Genomic DNA, 16,159 nt, shown 5'->3' on the forward strand with positions numbered 1-16,159 from the left:
GGGGCTAAGGTCCCTTCAGTATCCCATGGAATATTTGAGGGGACCGTCCGCCCCTCCCCTGTTGATGACCATTGCCATTCAAATGGGGTGTGTGCTGCATCATGTAATCGATTATGCAGGGTGGTGCTTACCTGCCCCCCCCCCATATTTTATTCAAGTTGGTACCCCTGGCAGATCTGGACTTTCTTTAGCGTAGGACAACATACCAGATACAGTATGTTTGGAGTTCTTTGGTGTAAATTTTTTCATGTTTCAGAGCAGTATTTGAAAGATCCTTGCTGTTTGGAAACTGTTGCTCTGGCACAGTGGCGTAGCATGGGGGTGCAGGGGGGGCCCGGCCGCACCGGGCGCAACATCTGGGGGTTAGGGGGCGCAAATCCACGGGTTAGGGGGCGCAAATTACTTGCCTTGCCCCAGGTGCTGACAACCCACGCTACGCCACTGCTCTGGCAAAAATCAGTAACAACGTGGAAGAGCTGCTTCAGAGATTTGGATCAGCAGCCACATTCGTCTTACGCAGCAATCTCCGGAGTAAACCATTAAACCGTGAAAGGCAGATGCATTTCCCAAAACCAGGGAATTGCTGGACTCCAGGGCGGGGAAAAAAATCAATGATTTTAAAAAATATATATTTAAAAATCAGATTTTTTTATTTAAATAAGATTTTTAAAATAAAATGCTTTTGGAGGAAAAATCTTTCTAAAGATAGTTTTCAATTTAAGTTACATTATAGTCTGTGAGAAGGAGTAAAAAGGTGTGCCTCGAACTCAATTGTAAATTCCTGCGTTGGGCTGTTGTAAATTCCAGCGTGGGTTCGGCTGCAGGGGAGCCAGGTCAACAAGATAAGGAAGTAGAAAGAGTCTCTAAATAAGGTTAGGTTTAGAGAGTGTACAATGGATGATGTATTAGTACCATGTCTTTGATGATTAGACAGATTGTAAGCCAAGCTTTGAATGAAGGGCGGCAGCAATAGGGATAAATACACTTGCCCGTCCATTGTTCGGGGCTCTTCGTACCACCCTGGGACGGGGAGCCCGCCTTTGCAAACGCGTTATAATAAAAGGGAAGTAATAGACCTTATCTCGGTGTCTCCTTGTCTCATTGTAAGTCCACGTAAGTAACTTCTCACAATTTTTGGCGCCCAACGTGGGGCTCTCGACGACCTGCTCGGCGGGGGCTGGGGAACGGATCAGCCGGCACTCCGACTTTCGGAGAGATCTGTTGCTCAGGGCCCGCGGTGACAGGTTCCGGGAGCTGGAAGGACGGAGAACCGACTTAAGATATTCTGAAAGACTGGTGGTCTGGGACCGCCGCAGTCGGGGACTGCCTCGCCCTGCAGGGACGCCTGCCAGTTTACCAGCCACCGAGAAGGAGGCACTAGACTGAAGGGGGTGAGTATCTTGGTAATATATCCCTGGGAAGGGGAATATTGGGTGTTGTTGGTGTGTGGTCTCTGTATGAAAGAGAGGTTCCAAACGGACGCGTGAGTGTGGACCGGGGGGCCTGGGACCCCGGCGGGAGGATTAGCTTGCGGTTCCGTTCTCCCGCGAGGGAAACGGCCAGGCGATTCCGCGTGATTGTGTGAGTGAACGAAAAAGAGACATAATAGAGTATGGGAAAGAGTCAGAGTACATGTAAAAGGGGCCCCAGTAATGGGACCAAAGACCCCATAGATCCAAATAGTCCTTTGGGACAGGTTTTGTTGGCTTGGGATGATAAGGCAATTAGACCCAGATAGAGTAAAAGGGATCATGGAACTACGACCACCTAAAGATAAAACTGATGTAAGAAGAATGTTAGGATTATTGGGATATTGCAGATTGTGGATAGATCAGTATTCAAAGTTGACTCAGTTTTTGAATAGGAAACTGACAGGAAAACAAGAGGAGGTGCAATGGGACGAGGAAGATAAGGCCAGGTGGGAAGGAATTAAGAAAACTTTAATAACTAGTCCGGCTCTGGCCCTGCCAAATCTACAGCAGCCGTTCCACTTGTATGTGACAGCGGCTGCTCAGACGGCAGTAGGAGTCCTGGCTCAGAAAAGAGGGGGGCGATATCAGCCAGTAGCTTATCTAAGCGCAACCTTAGAACCAGTGGTTAGAGGATGGCCGGCGTGCATTCAAGCGGTGGCTGCAGCGGCCGAATTAGTATTGGAAAGCAGGAAATTGACCTTTGGGGGAGCACTGATAGTGCACAGCCCTCATCAGATAGGCGCAGTACTGACAGGTGCTGCACCCACCTGGATGACGGACAGGCGCCTAGTGCAATATGAAGGGATACTCAGAACTGGAAATGATATAACCATAGGGACAGATAGAAATTTGAATCCAGCGGAATTCCTAAGAGTGGAGCGGCAAGAATGGGAACTAGAGGAGCATGATTGCCTTAAAGATATAGAATTAATGGCCAAAGTTAGGGAAGATCTAAGCGAGGTACCTCTAACGGAAGGGGAAAGATGGTTCGTAGATGGATCTAGTTATGTGAGGGAAGGAAAAAGAAGGTCGGGATACGCAGTGGTCAAGGAAGACGGGGAGACGATAGAGAGTGGGGCCCTCCCTAGCACGTGGTCAGCCCAGAAATGTGAAGTAATGGCGCTAACCCGAGCCCTGGAATTGGCAACCGGGTTAGATGTGACAATCTGGACTGACTCAAGATATGCATGGGGAGTGGTGCATACTTTCGGTTGGACCTGGAGAGAAAGGGGCTTCATAAAGGCGGATGGGAAACAAATTGAACACGTTGCTTTACTCGAGCGGCTACTAGAATCCCTGATGGGACCTCGGAATATAGGCATTGTGCACATCCTCGCCCACACCAAAGGATACAGTTCGGAGGAACAGGGAAATGCATGGGCTGATCTCCGAGCGCGAGAAGCGGCGGAGGGGGAACCAAGGAAGGAAATATTTAAACAATGTGTCCTGCAAGTACCTGTGATTGACCCGCAGGATGTAAAAGATTTAGTGTTCACTCAAAAGGAGAAAGAATAGATGGAAAAGGAGGGATGGGAAAGAAAAGGAGAAAGTTGGGAGGCTCCGGAAAAGCAAATGGTCCTTCCAAAATCAACTATGTTAAATATATTGGAGAAAATACATGAAGGAAGTCATTTAGGCACGGAGGGAATGGTGAATTTGGTGAAGTCAGTGTATTGGAGTAGAGACATGTGGCCGATGGCGCATGCCATCGCATGGAAGTGTCTGATATGTCAAAAGGTTAACAAAGCCCGGGCAAGGAAAACTGAAAGGGGTGGGCGGCCTCTAGCGGTATGGCCCTTCCAGAGAGTACAGGTAGATTTTACCGAACTGCCAGAAAGAGGGGGGCAGAAGTCGGTATGGAATAATAGAAGTCATAGACTCTGATAGGGGAACTCATTTCACCCAAACAGCAATGCAGGAGGTAATGAGAGCTGTGGGGATCATGTGGAGTTTCCACACGTCCTGCCACCCTGAGAGCAGCGGAAAGGTGGAACGGGCGAATGGGGAAATAAAAAACATTTGACTAAGTTATATCTTGAAAATGGGCTGCCTTGGACGAAAAATCTCCCTTTGGCACTATTAAGGATGAGGGTGGCTCCCCGGAAAGACACCGGTCTGTCCCCTTTTGAGATGATGATGGGTCACCCATATTTGGTAGTATTAGGAAACCCTCAAATCGAGTTCAGGGATCAGTTTATCAGGAAATATTTGCAGTCACTGTCCCAGTCTCTGTTATCTTTCCACAGACAAGGCATACTAGCACAGCGGCCCCCGCTCCTGGAGCAACAGCACACCTTTCAGCCCGGAGACCTGGTCCTGATAAAGGCTTGGCGGACGGAGAAACTCAGCCCGAGTTGGGAAGGCCCATACCAGGTCCTGCTCACAACCGAATCAGCAGTACGGACCAGAGAGCATGGATGGACCCATTACCACCGGGTGAAAAGAGCTCCACCTGAAAATTGGACAGCAGTGACTAGTCCAAATAATCCGCTGAAAGTTACGCTTACCAAATCAGGAACCGGGATCCAGAAGGGCGCACCTAGACTGTGATGTGTTTGTTTTGTACCTGTGTGTGTTTTTTTTTCGAGTGCTGTTGCTGTCAACATTGCGAAGGGTGTGTGCAGTGTGTGCATTGTACTGAAAGGTGCAGCATCATCTTTATAGAGGACGTTATACTCCAATATTGTGAAGTGAAATTAGGAGGGGAGGTAACGTGCCAATTAGCAGAAACCCCAACGGTGAGGCAAGCTTTAATCTATTTGAACCCCACACATGAAAGGTAACTGGCAAGTATTAGGAATAGTATTAATAGGATGGGCCACTTCATGGGCAACCCAATCGGAACCCCAGTGCACCGAGTGCATCCAGACAACCCGAACAGGCAATAAAATCACACAGACCCTAATGTATTATAATATAGCGCCAGAATGTGTTCAACAGTTAGATCCTTGTGTTCACAACCAAACTCAATATTATAGATGTAGGGTAAAAGGAAACAAGACGGAATGCTATGAACCCCTGGCGGTGGGACCCATAACTTCCAGTATATATGTTTACGGATATAAGGGCGGAACCGCTAATCAAGCTGGTGAGGGGAGAAGTATGTGTTCCTTGGCCCAAAACCGACAGGGTTATATAGCACATAATACAACAAGGGGAGAGGGCAGGATTATGGTCTGTTTTGATGCTTGTATCGCAATAGATAAAGGACAGGGCCCAAATGGAGGGGCAGGGGTCTGGTGTGGAAATCGTGGTTGGGAACAATCATATTTACAGGAAAGAAAGTACCTTTTCCAGAGAATAAAAGGAAGTAACGTGGGGGCTGGGGCCGGGGTATATAATTATTGGTACACAGAGGGAGTTAATAAACAGCCCACCTATAGAGGCCCTGAGGGAATAAATCTCACTAGGGGAGCTGCCTCCACCGACTGCTCCACAGGAAAATGCAACCCAGTATGTCTATGGGCGAGCGAGAGACCTTCTACTTCGCCTAAATTTGTGCACATAGGTATAGGCATTGATGGGACTGGAAAAGATCCTTATGGATATCTCATCATACAAATACACACAACTAAGGTAACGAGACAACCCATATCAGTATTCGAAGATTTTGAGGAAGAAGTACAGCATTTAAATACCCTTCCCCTACCCCCTAAAGCCCATAATATGTTCCTAAGTTTAGCTGAGACTATAGCCAAGGAATTAACGGTGAAAAATTGTTTTGTATGTGGAGGAACAAATATGGGGGATCAGTGGCCATGGGTGGCTCATGAAGTAAACTATACGGAGGTATATAAAACACAAAACAATTACACTTATAAGCATTTGGGTAACGAGGTATGGCAAATCTCTAATCACCTAGTTGGGACAGAATGCTTCACCAGGAACACCAGCCGAATAAATGGAACACATGTAGGGACACTCCCTTGTATAGGACAATGGGAGGACAAACAGTGGTGGAGTCAAGGGAATAATAATAAAACTTGGCCCTCTCCCCTCGGAAATATTACCAATATGAGCTTTCTCCTAGACCCGGAGAACAGAATGCTAGAATGGACAACCCCCGATGGGTTTTACTGGGCTTGTGAGAGCTATGCTTACAATAGGTTACCTTTAAATTGGGTCGGCTCATGTGTATTGGCAACCTTAAGGATATGTTTGGTTCATGGTTCCCTAAATTACCTGGTCTGCAGGCCATAGTGGCCCTAATTGGGTTAATTGCGGCAGGATGCGTACTACTTCCATGCGTTCTGCCAATCTTTGTTAGAACCATCAATAATTCTTTGTCCCTCCTAGCGGAACGGAAGGTATCCACTTATTTCATGAAGATGCAATATGCCTCAGTACCCACATCCGATGAGGAAGCAGAAATAACAGCCCAAGAATTATTATGTGAGTTCGAGACAAGATACAAAAAGAGGGGGGATTGTGAGAAGGAGTAAAAAGGTGTGCCTCGAACTCAATTGTAAATTCCTGCGTTGGGCTGTTGTAAATTCCAGCGTGGGTTCGGCTGCAGGGGAGCCAGGTCAACAAGATAAGGAAGTAGAAAGAGTCTCTAAATAAGGTTAGGTTTAGAGAGTGTACAATGGATGATGTATTAGTACCATGTCTTTGATGATTAGACAGATTGTAAGCCAAGCTTCGAATGAAGGGCGGCAGCAATAGGGATAAATACACTTGCCCGTCCATTGTTCGGGGCTCTTCGTACCACCCTGGGACGGGGAGCCCGCCTTTGCAAACGCGTTATAATAAAAGGGAAGTAATAGACCTTATCTCGGTGTCTCCTTGTCTCATTGTAAGTCCACGTAAGTAACTTCTCACATAGTCCAAAGGCTATTCCTCAGGAAATAAGGATCTGTTTTATGGTTTTCATGTGTGCTAAAACTCAGTCTAAGTTTTTTTTAAAAAAGTTTAACCACATCAGTTAACAAACATGGATACATATGCTATGATGTTATTGCTTTAGTTAAATAAATTGTTTAAATTGTTATTAAGAAAACAATTATATTTCTCCTTCCAATAAAGTACAGCAGAAAAGTTGTCCAAATATAAACAGTTAACTTATTAAACCTCACAACAATTTCATAATTATCTATGTATTTCTAAGAGTATAACCAAATCAGTAATTTTTGATATTTTAAATAACTGTAAAAACTACTCTGAAAATTAATTATTCCAAAAATGAAACCTTCCTCTGGTTGTAAATATTAAGATTATACCAGAAAGAATGACTCTTTCTGTAAAAAAAATGATTTAAATAAAGTCTTACTGACTAGTGATTTAAATTGTGATTTGAACCAAATCCACCCTGCTGGACTCCAACTGTGATCATCCCTGACCAGCTGGGACTGAAGGAAGTTGGAGTCTGATGACATTTGGAGGGCTATAACCAGGCATTTGTGGCACGTGCTGGGTAGCTGAACTTAAACCCCATCTGCAGAGTGCCATACCATTTTAAACAGTCATGGCTTCCCCCAGAGAATCCTGGGAACTGTAGTTTGTTAAGGGTGCTGAGAGTTACCTGGAGACCCCCTCACAGAGCTACAGTTCTCAGTGATTTAACAGTAAATTTTCATTCCTTGGGAAGCCTAAGAACTGCTCTGTTTAGGCTGCCCACCCTTCACACTGTGTATTTATTATTGCAGGGATTATTGCGATCACCCTGCTAACTCAGTGGCTGTATAAACTGCAAAATGGCTACTCCACGTTGAGCAATGCAGTGACAATAGTAGTTCGGCAACCACCAGTGCTAGTTAAGAAAGTACATAATTACTAACAAAAGCATCCTTTTATTGTCATACGACAGGCAGCAATGTCAAGACTTTCCCCATTTACTCCCCCACCCGAAAATGTTTTCTGAGATCTTTGTCCTCTCTAATTCCAGCAAACAGGTTGGAGGCATAAAATCAAGGAAGCCATTTTTACTGAAGAGTCTTTTTCTCTTCCAGTTACCAGATGAGCCAAGGGATGCAAAGCTTTGCTTCAGATCCAAAGAGCCCTACCAGATGTTCAGGGTCAGCTGCGCATCCTAATTCCTTGAAATGACAACTGGGGACGGTCAAAGGTCCAACAGCACTTTCTGTCAGAAGCCTTAAAGATAACTTCTCCGTTGTGGGAATGTGTAAGAGAGTCGCCAGTATCATGTACGATGTTTGAACATTTCCCCCACATGTCACCAGAGCAGAGAGAGGTCATTCTCAATAGTGGATTCTCTTCTGATAAGAAAGACAATATGATTTGGGAGGAAAGCCTTTCTTGAAGTCACCAGGGAAACCAAGGATCTAGCCTGTCATGATTCCTTGATATATACTGAGCAAAACAGGCTGGCTGAGGCAGATCCCACACAAAAGGACTCTGTTCAGCTGGAGGTTCTGGTTGGTGATGAAATGCAAGTTTGCAGGTGTTTATTTACTCCACCTGAGCACCTAATCATATCTCAAACTCAGTGAGGAACAAGCGACTGGGCACATTTGGGAAGGCTTCATGTATTTCCACAGGATGTGTTCCAAAGTCAGGACAAGGCGAGAAAAGACTGTCAAGTTCTTCAAAGGCAGCCAGACCCCCAGACTGTGGGAATTTTCATGGAGGCAGGAAAGGATATATTGTTTAATTATATCCTTCCCAACTTGTGTTAACAAGTTCTATAATTTAGCAGAGTAACATTCCCTTTTTCCCTTTTCTTCTTGGGAGAAAAGCGATGGCAAACCTAGACAGCATCTTAAAAAGCAAAGACATCACCTTGCCAACAAAGGTCCGTATAGTAAAAGCTATGGTTTTCCCAGTAGTGATGTATGGAAGTGAGAGCTGGACCATAAAAAAGGCTGATCACCAAAGAATTTATGCTTTTGAATTATGGTGCTGGAGGAGACTCTTGAGAGTCCCATGGACTGCAAGAAGATCAAACGTATCCATTCTGAAGGAAATAAGCCCTGAGTGCTCACTGGAAGGACAGATCCTGAAGCTGAGACTCCAAGACTTTGGCCACCTCATGAGAAGAGAAGAGTCCCTGGAAAAGACCCTGATGTTGGGCAAGATGGAGGGCACAAGTAGAAGGGGAAGACAGAGGATGAGATGGTTGGACAGTATTCTCGAAGCTACCAGCACGAGTTTGACCAACCTGCGGGAGGCAGTGGAAGACAGGAGTGCCTGGCATGCTCTGGTTCATGGGGTCACGAAGAGTCGGACATGACTAAACGACAACAACATTCCCTTTTTAAACTTGTACTGTACAGCGGATAACGTTTGCCAGGCTTGTATAAGCCTCTAAAATAAGTTTCCTGGTAATTTCCCCTTTATTCCCTCTTAAAAAGATTAGACACGACACAGTTTTGTATAAAAGTATAAAATAGTTTACTCACATTCTGTTCACAGATGGATCCCAGAAGGCAGACTTAAGTTACAAAATGTATACACCTGGAATCTATCCCATAAGGAGATAGTTCCTTTGTCCTCTCTTGGCTGGAAGCCAAGAGAGCATCTCAGACTAAGAAGATGTTGCTGTTAGCTATTCCACTTGGCACCTTTAATTCTTTTATGATCTGTTGTTTGAGCATGAAAAGCTCGCGGCTCCTTTCTGTCTTTATGATCTGATGTTGGCTGCTAGGCTGACGACTGTGATTGACGAACAGAAACAGACTTAGGAGTACTTTGCTTTCTTTTGGATCTGCAGTCCTTTGCAAAATGTCCTTGTTTATTGAGGAACCAACAACTCTTGGCAGCTTTAAACGTAGTTGTATCACCACAAGTTTGCATATGGCGTTCCTCATTATTTCTGGAAATAGAAGTGCTTATCACGCAAGCCTCCCTTCTGTCCAACTCGCCCATTAATCTTGCCGTTACCCCTTCCACAGTTAATTGTGCTGGTGGAATGGCAGATATCTGGCTAGCTACACCATCAAAGTCCTCATTAAAGGAACAAAGAATGGTAAATACATACTGAATATCAGGTATCTCCATGTCCCTTCGAATCAATTCACCGTTTATCGTCTCCAGACATCTCAAGTGTGCCACCAAATCACCACCAGGCTGCAACTTCGTCTGGTACAGCTACTTCTAATATATACTGCTGCAAGACTGTCCCACATTTCTTTGGCAGTTTTCTTATTCCTACTTGCTGGTCGCTGACAGCCAAATTAATTATCACCCTGGCTTTAAAACTAGGTCACGTTATTTGCTCTGGCCTTTAAAGAAGTACACATCTTGTGGAACAATAATGAACCATCAAATTTAAAGAGACCATTCAACAGTTGCTTCTTCGACGAATGGAGTCAGAGAGAGAGATGGCTGTCTCCCCTGTGCTATTTTGTTACCTGCAAAGGTGAGGTCACACCCACCACTGGTCACATGTAGAGGAAGTTTGTCCCAGTCCAGGTGGAAACATGAAGTTCCAACTGGCTGGTCCAGACAACCCCTCTTTATGTCCACTCTAGGAATGTTGTATTTGACTGCTCTGTGTTTCACATCCCACACAGAGAGGCACCAGTCACTAGGTAGAGATGGGAAGTTCTATTTGATCTGAAGGATCCTTGTGGGGCCACCGAGGAGGCTCTCTCCATGGTGGAGCTTTCGATGCGTGATGACGTTGGAGCTCTGGCTGAACGTTTTCCCACAGTCAGGGCACATGTAGGGCTTTTCGCCCGTGTGGATTCTCCGGTGTTTTGTGAGGGACGAATTGACGTTGAAGCTCTTCCCACAGTCGGCGCAGACGTAAGGCTTCTCTCCCGTGTGGACTCTGAGGTGCGTCGTCAAGTGGGCCCGTTGGCTGTAGCTCCTCCCGCAGTCCGGGCACTGGTAGGGCTTCTCTCCTGTGTGGATTCTCTGGTGTCTGGCAAGGTTGGAGATGACGGTGAAGCTTTTCCCACAGTCCCCGCAGATGTAAGGGGTCTCCCCTGTGTGGGTGCGCTGGTGAGTGATAAGGTAGGAGCTGGTGGTGAAACTCTTCCCACAGTCGCCACACTTGAAGCGTTTCTCTCGGCGGTACGGGCTCTGCTGGCGCCTGGCCAGGTGAGGTCTTTCAGGGAAACTCTTCCCCCAGTCGGCGCCATTGTAGGGTTTCTCCACGGTGTGGATTCTCTGGTGAGCAATGAGCTTGGAGCTGATGGGGAAGCTTTTGCCGCACTCTGGGCAGACGTAGGGCTTCTCGCCCGTGTGGAGCCTCTGGTGTGTGATGAGGTTTGAGCTGCCGCTGAAGCGCTTCCCGCAGTAGTGGCACTCGTAAGGTTTCTCGCCCGTGTGGATTCTCCGGTGTTTGATAAGGTCAGAGCTGACGTTGAAGCTTTTCCCACACTCCAGGCACCGGTAAGGCCTCTCCCCGGTGTGGAGGCGCAGGTGAGTGACCAGGTGAGACCTCTGGCTGCAGCAGCGCCCGCAGTCGGGGCACTGGTACGGCTTCTCTCCCGTGTGGCTCCTCTGGTGGCGCAGAAGGTTCGACACCACGTTGAAGCTTTTCCCGCATTCGTTGCACGCGTACGGCTTCTCCCCAGTGTGGATGCGCCGGTGAGTGATGAGGGCCGAGCTGTGGCCAAATTCTTTCCCGCAGTCGGGACATTTGTAGGGCTTCCCCCCGACGTGGGTTCTCTGGTGGCGGATGAGGTTTGAGAGGAGGCCAAAGCCTCTCCCGCAGTCGGCACAGCGGTGGAGCTTCATGCTCCCGTGGAGTCTCTGGCGGTTAATGAGGTTGGGAGGCCGGGCCTTAAGGATCTTCCCACACTCTTTGTGATGGTTACAGAGCCCTGGGTGGGTCGCACAGTCCTGAGGGCCCCCAAGAACCTCCATATAGGGAGGAGAGCAAGCCCAGCTCTCTCTGAGGAAGCTTTCATCTCGCTTCTCATGGGGTTCCCACTTCTTAGTGTCTGAGGACCCCCTTCTTCCACAGGCCATGTGAGACCTCACAGTCCCTGGGTACTCTTCCTTGTTTTCACTCTCTGAAAAGAAACCCACATGAATGTGTCATTCACAGATTCCGGAGAATCCTCCGGACAAAATAATCTCTCAAAGGACCTGTTGATGGCATTTTACCATTGTACTGTTGAGCGTGTATTAACTTATGGTCTGTGTGTGTGGTTTGGGAGCTGCACGGTCAGGGGAAAAACAATGTTGTCCAGAGTTGTAAAGGCTGCGGAGAAAATAACTGGGTGCACTCTCCCTACCTTGGATCAAATCTATGCTTCCAAGTGCCATAAGAAAACTGCAGAGATAGTGCAGGATAGTGTGTACCCCGGAAATGATCTCTTTCAGCTTTTGCCTTCTGGAAGAAGGTATAGGGTTATAAAGACCAGGACTAGCCGCCTGAGAAACAGTTTCTATTCAAATGTGATTTGGGTTTTAAATGCAGTGTAAGGTAGTCTCTGAGGGATGCGGGTGGCGCTGTGGGTTAAACCACAGAGCCTAGGACTTGCCGATCAGAAGATCAGCAGTTCGAATCCCTGCGATGGGGTGAGCTCCCATTGCTTGGTCCCTGCTCCTGCCAACCTAGCAGTTTGATAGACAGAATCTCCTGTCAGGTAAACACCAGAATTCTTTTCTGAGAGGCTGCACGTGAATTCAACTCAGCCCTTGCATGTGCGGAACAACTTCCTCAAGTGCATCTCAACTCCAAACACCCGTGGACCATTCCCAAATCTGCTGTGGGAGGGTTGGGGGAACTCCCATAGATGATTTGGGAGCATGCGGGTAGAAGAGAGAGAAGAAATTTGGTCAGATAAGTTGTTTCACACGCACAGTTATTCAGTTGGATGCAACAATTTGTGCACAGGAATAATATATACCTGACACCTTTTCTCTGCCAGAGCTCCCGTTAAATCCTTCCTGTTTGCCCAGGGATGAAGAACCAATAGTCCTCCGGTTATGAGTAGACTCCAGTTCCCATCAGCCCCAGTCAGAGTGAGTGAATGTCCACCTCCCATCTTCAACCACGAAACCAAAGACACGTCGCAGACCACCAGAGTGAAACTCACAGATCTCTGGTAGCCTGCGGACCACAGTTTGAGAACGCCTGTCCTAAAGTAAAACTTTCTCTTCCAGTCATTGTGTGCATGTTTCAAAAGGCTGACACACAGCAAAGGTCTGGCTCATTAAAAAACCCCTGACAACAAAGCCAAACCCCGGAAGTTTAAAAATGGCAACTGAAAATGATATTACCTAGTGTGCATTTCTTTATCTCCAAGAAAGGATGTCCAGTCTTTGGTGTCCCTTAGATTTGCATCTGGCTGCCACATGGGACAAAGTGCAGGCAATCTGTCCAGAGCGCTTGAGCTACTTCAGAGGACCGTCAAGTACGGGAGAAACCCAGAACTAAAGAGTTTGAGGGACGTCCTAGTGCAGCAAAGCCAAGGGTGATGCAGTGGCTCTCAGAAAGACAGAAATAACTGCGGCTTTTTACCTAGAGATGCTGCACAGTCCTCTTCGTCCCCTACTGCAGTATCATTCGTGGAGGATGCTTGGTCAGGGTGAGACAGGTGCACTGTTTTCTCCCCTTCTTCGTCTTCCTCCTCAGGTGTGCCCAGCTCCTAAAACAACAAGGCTCCTAATCTCACTGTCTGCTGTATTAACAACAATCACACCAGGATGGCTGCAGGGCATAGCCTTCCTGTGCCCAGGACTCTGTGTGTTCCACACTAACAAAATCCTAAATTCCTGTGCCGTGAAAAGATGATACAGTAGTAATATAATAATAATAATAATAATAATAATAATAATAATAATAATAATAATTTATTTATACCCTTCCCATTTGACTGGGTTTCCCCAGCCACTCTGGGTGGCTTGCAACAGATTAAGAACAGAATAAAACATCAAACATTAAAAATTTCCCAACACAGGGCTGCCTTCAGATGTCTTCTAAAAGTCAGATAGTTGTTTATTTCCTTGACATCTGATGGGAGGGCGTCCCACAGGGCAGGCGCCACTACCGAGAAGGCCCTCTGCCTGGTTCCTTGTAACCTCGCATCTCACAGTGAGGGAACTGCCAGAAGGTCCTCAAAGCTGGACCTCAGTGTCCAGGCTGAACGATGGGGGTGGAGACGCTTCTTCAGGTATACTGGGGATGAGGCTGTTTAGGGCAGGCATCCCCAAACTCTGCACTCCAGCTGTTTTGGGACTCCAGTCCCCATCATCCCTGACCACTGGTCCTGTTAGCTAGGGATGATGGGAGTTGTAGTCCCAAAACAGCTGGAGGGCCGAGTTTGGGGATGTCTGGTTTAGGGCTTTAAAGGTCAACACCAAAACTCTGAATTGTGCTTGGAAATGTACTGGGAGCCAATGTAGGTCTTTCAGGACTGGTATTTGGTCTTGGCGGCCACTCCCAGTCCACCAGTCTAGCTGCCGCATTCTGGATTAGTTGTAGTTTCCGGGTCAGCTTAAAAGGTAGCCCCACATAGAGCGCATTGCATAGTCCAAGTGGGAGATAACCAGAGCATGCACTACTCTTGCGAGACAGTCCACGGGCAGGTAGGGTCTCATTCTGCTTACCAGGTGGAGCTGGTAGACAGCTGCCCTGGATACAGAATTGACCTGTGCCTCCACGGACAGCTGTGAGTCCAAAATGACTCCCGGGCTGTGCACCTGGTCCTTCAGGGGCACAGTTAGCCCATTCAGGACCAAGGAGTCCTCCACACCTGACCACACCCTGTCCCCCCAAAACAGTACTTCTGTCTTGTCAGGATTCAACCTCAATCTGTTAGCCGCCATCCATCCTCCAACCGCCTCCAGACACTCACACAGGACCTTCACTGGTTCTGATTTAAAAGAGATGTAGACCTGGGTATCATCTGCATATGGCAACATGTCTAAGGCCACAACCCTATACTTCAGAAGTGGGGAAACATTGGTCCTCAATATGTTGTTGGACTCTCATCAACTCTGACTGTGCTGGTTGGGGCTGATGGGATTTAAAGGTCCGAAGGCTTCCCACCCCCAGTCTACATATTTTCTGAATGAATGAGAAGCACACGAAACTATTGCATTCAGACAAACAAACAAACCCAACTAGATTGTGCCCCAGAGGACTGATCAATATTCCCCTTAAGATGCCCACCTTTCTTGCTCCACAGGCACGATGGCTTAGAAACCTTCTTGAAATTGCCACTACTAAAATAAACCATGTGAAGATCTCCCCCCTACCTGAGTTGGTTCTTCTGTAGCCATTTCTTCTTTCAGCAGAATGCACAGGGTTGGGGCAGAAGATGGCAGGCGGATACGTGGCAGGCTGTGATGTAAAAAAACAGCAAAACAGCAAAAGAGTTCATTTTTAAGAAGGGATCCAGCACACTCCATGCCACAAACTCTGTGCTTCTCCTCTCAGTTTGACGGAGGGACTTGGCAGGTGTTCCCCGGTTCAAGTCCCTGGCGTTTCCAGTTTGAAAAGGACCAGGAGGCAGGTGATGGGGGGCGGGGCGGGCGGTGGAGGCCTCTGCTGGAGACCTGCTGCCAGACAGAGTAGGCATTACTGCGCCAGCTGCTAGATGGACACATATTTAGGTAACTTCCCAAGCTCCTTTCCAGCAAGATACCTGAGTGTTTTATAAAGGCCTGTTTCAGAGATGGGGAACCTTAGATTTTGGGGTGTAGTGGGGAATTCTGGACCCCCCCAAGACTCTCCGGAGGCCATACCCGCCCCCTTCTGGCAGGCTCTGCTTTGTAACCTCCTTGAGAGTTTTTGCCCGGCTGGAGTGTTTAATCTTCAAATACAAATATCTGCATTAGGCTGATTTTTAGGGTTAAGAAATTGCAGATTTAATAATAATAATAATAATAATAATAATAATAATAATAATAATAATAATAATAATAATATTTTATTTATATCCCACCCTCCCCAGCCGAAGCCGGGCTCAGAGCAGCTAACAACAATAAAAGTAACACAGCATTCTAAAATCAATTCAAAATCAAATTAATAGCAACCACTGGGCCAGAGTTCTACAAGGATCACCAAAGGAGGGAGTCAGACTGTGCCTTGGCCAAAGGCACTGGGTCTCACTGGGGAAAATGTGGTGAACGCCACGCAGGTGAACACAGCCTGGTCACACAATCCCAGCCTCGCCTACCTCACAAGGTTGTCGCGAGCATAAAGCAGGGTCGCCTTTACATAGGCCGCCTTCCGTCCCTTTTGAGGAACACGTGGGAAAGGACTATGCAAGTGTGCAGAAAACAAAACAAAACAACTCTCTCGTATGGCTCTCAGATCATTACCCATTGTCAGCTGATCTGACATTCCCCAGCAACGTAGCAGGAAGAAAAGGGGACGGAGACCCCGTCCTGCCCCACGCCACAGTTACCTAGAGTGTCCGGCTGTTCCGGAGTTAATCGCTGGATACCTCCGGGGTTCCCCTCTTGGGGGGGGCTAAGTCCAGGGAGTAGGTGGGCACACAGTCTCCACTTCGGTCGGGCGCGGAGGAGTGGGCGGAGACCCGAAAGGTTTCTCCCCCTCTGCAGGCGCCGATCAGCAACTGGGCGCCCCAGGCGAAGGGGGTTTTCCCTGGCCAATAATAAAGTCAAAGAAAAAGTCGATCTCCGATTGCAGCGCCCCATGCGACCCCTCGCCGCCCTCCTTCCTCCCCAGCTACTTCCAGCCCCTTCCTGTGCCGGCAGAAAAGCAAACCCCGCTACAACAGTCGCTGCAGCGAGGAAAGAGAGAAAAAGTAGGCAGGCGAGAAGGGGGATCAAAACAAAACAAAACAGCAACCTCTGCG

General features: G+C 47.5%; 1 protein-coding gene across 4 annotated transcripts; it reads right to left on the reverse strand.

The window, feature by feature from the left end:
• Positions 1 to 8,798: 8,798 nt before the first annotated feature.
• Positions 8,799 to 16,159, reverse strand: LOC309364640 (uncharacterized protein). Of its 4 annotated transcripts, none has more exons than XM_081902334.1 (4): positions 15,746 to 16,159; positions 14,592 to 14,676; positions 12,853 to 12,979; positions 8,799 to 11,395 (listed from the first exon to the last, which is right to left on the reverse strand). In XM_081902334.1, the coding sequence occupies exons 2-4, from the start codon at positions 14,613 to 14,615 to the stop codon at positions 9,978 to 9,980; spliced, it is 1,569 nt and encodes a 522-aa protein (XP_081758460.1). In that variant the 5' UTR covers positions 14,616 to 14,676; positions 15,746 to 16,159; the 3' UTR covers positions 8,799 to 9,977. The 4 variants fall into 4 exon arrangements, with proteins under 4 accessions (XP_081758460.1, XP_081758459.1, XP_081758462.1 ...); XM_081902333.1 differs by lacking the exon at positions 15,746 to 16,159 and adding an exon at positions 15,515 to 15,733; XM_081902336.1 differs by lacking the exons at positions 14,592 to 14,676; positions 15,746 to 16,159 and having other exon boundaries at positions 12,612 to 12,968.

The sequence above is a fragment of the Podarcis melisellensis genome (assembly GCF_964234715.1).
Source record: "Podarcis melisellensis genome assembly, chromosome: 2".
Classification (NCBI taxonomy): Eukaryota; Metazoa; Chordata; class Lepidosauria; order Squamata; family Lacertidae; genus Podarcis; species Podarcis melisellensis.

What these genes read in the sequence shown, in the direction of transcription:
- LOC309364640 (XM_081902333.1), bottom strand. Translation starts at nt 15,681, where the DNA reads ATGTCAGATCAGCTGACAATGGGTAATGATCTGAGAGCCATACGAGAG. An exon ending in GCTCGCGACAACCTTGTGAG is followed by an intron (nt 14,677 to 15,514) that starts GTAGGCGAGGCT and finishes TTTACATCACAG; the next exon opens with CCTGCCACGTATCCGCCTGC. An exon ending in GGACTGTGCAGCATCTCTAG is followed by an intron (nt 11,396 to 12,852) that starts GTAAAAAGCCGC and finishes GTTTCTTTTCAG; the next exon opens with AGAGTGAAAACAAGGAAGAG.